Source organism: Primulina tabacum, chromosome 18, assembly GCF_025594145.1.
Source record: "Primulina tabacum isolate GXHZ01 chromosome 18, ASM2559414v2, whole genome shotgun sequence".
Classification (NCBI taxonomy): domain Eukaryota; kingdom Viridiplantae; phylum Streptophyta; class Magnoliopsida; order Lamiales; family Gesneriaceae; genus Primulina; species Primulina tabacum.
In genome coordinates this window covers 568,905-576,031 of record NC_134567.1, presented here as the reverse complement: position 1 = coordinate 576,031, position 7,127 = coordinate 568,905, and the positions used below count along the sequence as shown (strand labels likewise).

The following is a 7,127-nucleotide window of genomic DNA, read 5'->3' as shown; positions in this document are numbered from 1 at the left end:
GATCTTGACTCGAAAGAGAATAGATTAAATTTAGCTTCAAAAATATTAATCAACACACGGTTAAATCGACTAGAAATAGTATTCGGTTTCAATGTGCGATTTTAGGCGACAGCTTTGATTCCATCGTTGAATAATGCGTTTTTGTTTGATTAAATTCAATTAGAAATAATTGGACTGTTAAATGAAAATAGGATTATAAATTCTAGAAATAGATTTATAGTTAATTCAAGGAATTTCATCGTGACATCGAATAATCTGTGGTTATTTTATTCCAGTGCATGATAATAAACAAAGTTTGGGCCGTTGTGCGTTTCCGGTCATTTTATTTAAATTTGAAAATATCCCAAGTTTAAACCTGTTCCGAAAATTCGATCTTAGTTATTAATTTAATATATTCTAATTAAATTTTACTAGTTTAAATTATCATCAATCACTTTGTCTTTTTGCCTAGATTAAATCGAATACTTAGATCTTAGTATTTAAATAATAGTTTCTGTGGGATCGATACTTGGACTTGTCGTCCATTTACTATAACTTGACCTAGTCCGCTTGCTAGAATTTTTCCCAACCGAAATAATCGGTCAAGTTTTTGGCGCCGTTGCCGGGGACTATTTATTTAATATTAGGATAAATTATTTGTTTGGGACTAGGCTTTTATTCTTAGTTTTAAAATTTTCATTTATTTTTTAATCTTTAGTATTTTAATTAGTTAATTTTATTTCAGATTCTTACACTCTTTTGGAGCTTAAATTGTGCACTAAAATTTTTGATTTCAGGGGTTAGCTCGTGTTATATGAGCCGTGCTCAAGACGTCAGGAATCTAGTGCCACTTGATCTTGAGATTGAAAGCTCTCTTCGCAGTATCCGTAGAGCTTGAAGGACGAACAACTTAGCTCTTGAATCCGAATCTGAAGCAGAATCTGAAGTAGACCGTAAACCAGAATTTGAAGACATGGCCGGAGAAGAGGATAATCGCACTCTAATGAAGCTTCATAGGCCCGCTTTTGGAGGTTATGGTTCTAGTATTATCCGCCCTACAATTTAGGCAAACACGTTCGAACTTAAGCCAGCCATCATCCAGATGATTAAAATCCAAGTAAAATTTGGAGTATCACCTTCTGAAGATCCTAATGCACATCTGGAAAACTTTCTGTCAATCTGTGATACAATCAAGCGCAATGGGGTTAGTACTGATGCCATTCGACTCAGACTATTTCCATTCTCACTGCAAGGAGAAGCTATGGAGTGGCTTCGAGACCTTCCTGCTGGTTCTATCACTACATGGGAGGGATTAGTCGAGGTTTTCATGCATAGGTATTTTCCTCCAACTAAGATTACACAGCTGCGAAATGAAATCACATCATTTAGACAGAGAGATGGGGAATCACTGAATTCAGCATGGGCGCGGTTTAAGAAGATGTTGAGAATGTGCCCAAGACATGGTTTTTCGGTAGGCCAGCAGATTGAAACCTTCTACTATGGGGTGGATCCATCTGTGAGATCTATGCTTGATGCGGCAGCAAAAGGTAGCTTGTACAGGAAAACGCCAACCGCAGCGCTTGAAATCATATCTAATATGGCAGAAAGCAATGTAGGATGGCAGGATAACCGAAGGGAGAAGAAAGTCAGATTCCTTGAGATGGATGCCTTGACAGCGATCACAGCAAAGCTTGATGGATTGACACATCAGATGGCACAGCTACAAGTACAAAAGTCAATACCAATCAAGTAAGTGAACCACATTCAAGGAAGTGCTGAAATAGTTGGTGGGTCATATAGTGACACGCCATTCTTGCCAGATATGTCTTGTGAGGGAATACAGTGTTTTGGAGGGGACTCAGTGAATTATGTGGGAAACCAAGGTCGCCAACAATACAATCCATACAGTTTCTCATATAATCCGGGCTGGAGGAATCATCCGAATTTTGGGTGGATACCGTCAGAAAATTCTGTTGAGCAACTACAGTTTAATCCTCCGCAGCATCCCACACAACAAAAGCCTCCTCAGCAACCACCTAAACCTCCGCAAGGTGCGGGACCTTCTATGCCACCCGGTTTCAAGCCACAGGATAGCAAGTCAAATATCGAGGACATGCTCGCCAAGTACATAGCCAGGGAATGAGATGAGATGGCACAATCATGATGCCATGATGCAAAGGGTAGAGACGCAACTAGGGCAGCTAGCGACACAATTGGCTACACGAGCTCCGGGTTCACTACCTAGTGACACGAAGAAGAATCCAAAAGGTGTCAATGCCATCACAGTGACATCTCCCATGAAGCAAGAGGAAGTTGATGGTGAAAGTAATGTGAAGGAAAAGAGGCCATCCAATCAAGAGTCCAATGATGCAAGGGAGAAAGGTAAGTCTCTAAACTCAAACTCCAATATTGATATTAATTCACTCCCGTTTCCCCAAAGAGCAAAGCAACTGCAACTGGATACTCAATTTTCAAAATTTCTTGAGATTTTCTAAAAGCTGCACATAAATATCCCATTTGCAGAGGCTTTAGCTCAAATGCCCTCGTATGCTAAATTTCTTAAGGAGATTTTATCAAACAAGAGGAAATTGGTTGACTTTGAGACAGTTAGGCTTTCAGAGGAATGTTCTGCAATTTTACAAAATAAACTATCTCCGAAGCTTAAAGACCCAGGTAGTTTCTCTATTCCTTGTACCATTGGAAGGTCATTTTTTAGCAAGGCATTGTGTGATCTAGGTGCAAGCATAAATTTAATGCCTTATTCATGCTTTGAGAAACTAGGAATAGGTGAAGTGTAAAGGGCCTAAAACTCCTTGCTTGAAAATTTGCGGAAAAATTAAAATTTTTCTTTTTAAAAGAACTTAAATGGCCTCATTCATAAAATCGACTGATGAATCAAGTTCAATGTTTCAAAATATTGCAGCGGAAGAAAATAAAGTTTGCCAAAAATCACAATTTAAAAATATCCAACGATTGATAAAATGTTTGCGGAATAAAATAACAACTGCTGCTCTGAGGTCCTCGGGTGCCACTACTGCCAACCCAAGCTGGCTCACTGGTCCCCGCCCTCGGCCCTGGCCTCATCAGTACCTACAACAATCAAGTCTAGTGAGCCTAAAGACTCAGCATGCATATATCGCAGGTAACGAGTAAAAATCTGAATTAAAATATGCATGGGATAAAATATCATGTCATGAGGCATGCTGAAAATAATCTGTACTGAGCAATTATAATACGTGCATGACTGAACTGATAATCACAGTAAAAAAAATGTTTGCTCCTTGGAGTCTGTACTGAAATAACTGGTAAAATTTTCTGTTGAGATTATGTTTTACGCCTGTGGCCCCTGCACTAAGCTGAACTGATCGGTAACTGGCTACCGGGGAGGCTGAAACTGAACTGAGCTGGCCGGTCACTGGCGACCGGGTGGTACCATACTGAACTGATCGGTCACTGGCGACCGTATAAAATAACACTCCCACATAGTGAATGAACCACAAGCCATATCGCATAAATCTCAAAAATAATCATTTTCTGTTTTCATGCACGTAATATAATTAACTGGCATAATGAAAATGTCCCGTAATTTTACCAACTAGATTGGATTGGATCGTCCCCAGACTCGCTGCAACCTAACTGTGCTATGAAAAATATGCAATAGCTTAAACTTGACCAACTATGTAATTTACGTTCAAAAGATGCGACTATGACGCCTAATGACTTCGCATTTAATCATGACTCCGAGCCAACCTGAACCGACACCGAACCGACGTATAGTCATGATTAAAATACGCTGAAAAATCATAAAATAATGCTCCTAAAATGATAGGGTCGAAATCTAGGTGGAATGGAGGCCAAAACACGAAACGCTCTTTCGAGAGTCAATTTGGCACATCGCACCGTAAATTCTCGTACGACCTCAAAAATGATCCGAATCACGAACGGTCAAAAACATGACCTTCGTAACTCAATGGGGCACTGTCCAGTCCAAGGCCATGGGCTAAAAGCCGACCGAGAACTCAAACGAGCCTCCGAACCGACACAGAAACTTGCTGTAATTTTCCAGCACCTGTACAATCGTGTAACTTGTGTTGTTTTCGAGACTACCGGCCATTGGGGCATGAACCACCGACCAGAGACTCTTACCAACATCACAAGGAGTGATTTGAACCATGGCTAAGGGCCCTAGGCCAGCCATAATTCGCACCATTCTAGCAACAACCGAAAACTCATACCGAGAATGCTTTTGTATGCGTGTGTAGTGTGTTGCTTCGATTGATGTCTCGTGTCGTTCCAGTGGCCATTTGATTGACCATGGCACGATCTAGACATCTAGGGGCATGGTATGAACCGTGGCTAAGGGCCATAGGCCAACCAAGATCCACATCAAACCACACAATTCGAAATACATGTTGCTGTCAAAAGAAGGGAAACCGAGAGGGGAGGGGCTGTTCTTGTTGTTTATTTAAAAACCGATGAGCCATGGACCAAGTCACCAAAAGGGCAACTTAGTCACGTCTTAGACATGCTAGGGAAGTGATCTAACCATGGATATAGGCCCTTGGGGCAGCCAAGATCATATCCTTCCTCCTTGAAAACCAAACTGAATTTCTGAACTCAAAAAGGGACACAAATGGTGTTGCTGTCATTTCTTGCTTTCCAGCGAGCATGGGATGAAACCGATGGACAGATGTGGTCCTAATGCATCCTATTACCTGTATATAAGTCGCCTTGGGAGCCTGGAGTCGATCCGATACCTGAAACTCACAAACCAAAAGAAACCGTGAAGCTTGCCAAGGAAAAATCGAAAATTCTGCATGTGCTGTTTCAAAATATTTTGACATGTATCTCGGTTTTTGCTTGAATAAACATGATCATGTACTGAAAAATAAATGATAATATGACTTGATTGAGGTTTGAAAGAATCTAGACATGCCTGGTTTCGTTTCGAAATAAAACGAACGAAACGACGACGACGCGGCACGGAGGAGGTGGAGCGCTTCTCTTGTTTTCTTTACTCTCGATTTTCCTCCCTTGTTTCCTACTGAATTCCCACGGTTTTTCTACTGAAAAATTCTCTGAATTTCGTGAATGAGGGAGGGGAAATGATGGTTGGGAGAATGAGGGGAAGATCCAATAATAAAGAGGTTCAATGTATGACCAAGTCTCCCTTTTTTTTTGAATTTTGAATGGTTGTTTGATATCAAGTCTATGTTGGGTGTTTCTAGAATGGTGATGGCCGATTTTTGCATGCTAGACTAGGATAGGATAATGCTAATTAGATCATTAAATGGTGCTAGAAAGATCAAAGAATTATCTTCCTAATTAAATACAAGAAAGGGTCAAAGGTGGCAAGGCAAATGAATTGTTTAATAGTCTAAGGGGGTGGCCAAAATTCACTAAATAAAAGGAAGGGAAAAATAATTATCTAGTGAATTAATAACCCTTAAAAACTTTACTAATCCTTAAATTAATTTGGTGAGCTAACCCCTTAATTATGCAACTTAAATGAGCTTATTTTCTACTCACCTCAAGTAACTTAAATTAAATCCTCAAACCTTCTTATTAACTTAAATGAACTTACTTGCTAGCTAAATTAACTTCTGGAAATATTTCTCAAATCTTAAATTCTATCTCAAAACTCCAACTCCGGTCCGGCCTCACTGAAATAACTGAAATGCTAAAAATCAAACTACTGAACTGAAATAATAAAATAATTAACTTCAAAGAAATGCATTTAAAATAATCATGCAATGAAGTCAATTAAATTTAAAAATCTAAAATGATGCATGGCTTATACGTAGACTGATTTACGGGTTCTACAATCCTTCCCCCATTAAAAATAAATTTCGTCCTCGAAATTAGAACTCACCGAATAACTCGGGGTATCGATCTCTCATCTCCGGCTCAGACTCCCACGTAGCTTCCTCCTCTGAATGGTTGAGCCATTTGACTTTGACTCGCTTAACCAACTTGTTCCGAAGTTTCTTCTCCTGCCGGTCTAGGATCTGCACCGGTCTCTCCTCATAAGATAAGTTCGGAGTAAGCTGCAACGGCTCAAAGTTCAGCACATGCGAAGGATTTGCCATATACTTCCTCAGCATGGAGACGTGAAAGACATTGTGTACTCCGGCCAGATTCGGCGGAAGAGCCACACGATACGCTAGCGTCCCAACTCTGTCGAGGATCTCAAACGGTCCAATGAATCTCGGACTGAGCTTCCCTTTCTTGCCAAATCTCATGACACCCTTCATAGGTGCCACTTTCACGAAGACATGATCGCCCACTGCAAACTCTAACTCTCTCCTCCGCTGATCGGCATAACTCTTCTGTCGGCTCTGAGCAGTCCTCATTCTATCACGGATCTTGACTACTACATCTGCTGCCTGTTGAACAATCTCTGGACCCAACTCTGCTCTCTCTCCTACCTCATCCCAATGAACAGGAGATCTACACTTGCGGCCATACAGCGCTTCATACGGAGCCATACCTATAGACAACTGGAAACTGTTGTTATAGGTGAACTCTACCAATGGTAAGTTCGACTCCCAACTCCAAGAAAAATCAATGACGCAAGCACGGAGAAGATCCTCTAAGATCTGAATAACTCGCTCCGACTGTCCATCTGTCTGCGGATGGAAAGCTGTGCTAAACAGCAACTTCGTACCCAAAGTCGAATGCAAACTCTTCCAAAACGAGGAAGTGAATCTGGGATCTCTGTCGGATACGATAGAAACTGGAATACCATGGAGTCGGACTATCTCTCGGATATACAGCTCTGCATACTGAACCATGGTGAAAGTCGTCTTAATAGGCAAGAAGTGCGCTGATTTGGTAAGACGATCTACAATCACCCAGATAGCATTCGATCCTCTGGCTGACCTCGGCAATCCGGTCACAAAGTCCATGGTAACATTCTCCCACTTCCACTCGGGAATAGGAAGAGGCTTGAGCAAACCTGCTGGTCTCTGATGCTCGGCCTTCACTAACTGGCAAGTCAGGCACTCGGATACAAAACGCCTGATGTCCTTCTTCATCCCTGGCCACCAATACAATAGCTGCAGATCTTTGTACATCTTCGTACTCCCAGGGTGAATGGAGTACGGGGACTTATGGGCCTCTGATAATATGTCTGCTCGGATAGAATC

General features: G+C 41.2%; 1 protein-coding gene across 1 annotated transcript; it reads left to right on the top strand.

Moving 5' to 3' along the window:
- Nucleotides 1-1,081: 1,081 nt before the first annotated feature.
- Nucleotides 1,082-2,122, top strand: LOC142533519 (uncharacterized). Its single transcript, XM_075640331.1, has 2 exons — nt 1,082-1,728; nt 1,780-2,122. Exons 1-2 carry the CDS (start codon nt 1,082-1,084, stop codon nt 2,120-2,122), a joined length of 990 nt encoding a protein of 329 aa, XP_075496446.1.
- Nucleotides 2,123-7,127: the final 5,005 nt, after the last annotated feature.

Coding starts and splice junctions, on each gene's coding strand:
- LOC142533519 (XM_075640331.1), top strand. CDS start 1,082: ATGATTAAAATCCAAGTAAAATTTGGAGTATCACCTTCTGAAGATCCT. Junction 1,729..1,779: donor CAAAAGTCAATACCAATCAA/GTAAGTGAACCA, acceptor TGGGTCATATAG/TGACACGCCATTCTTGCCAG.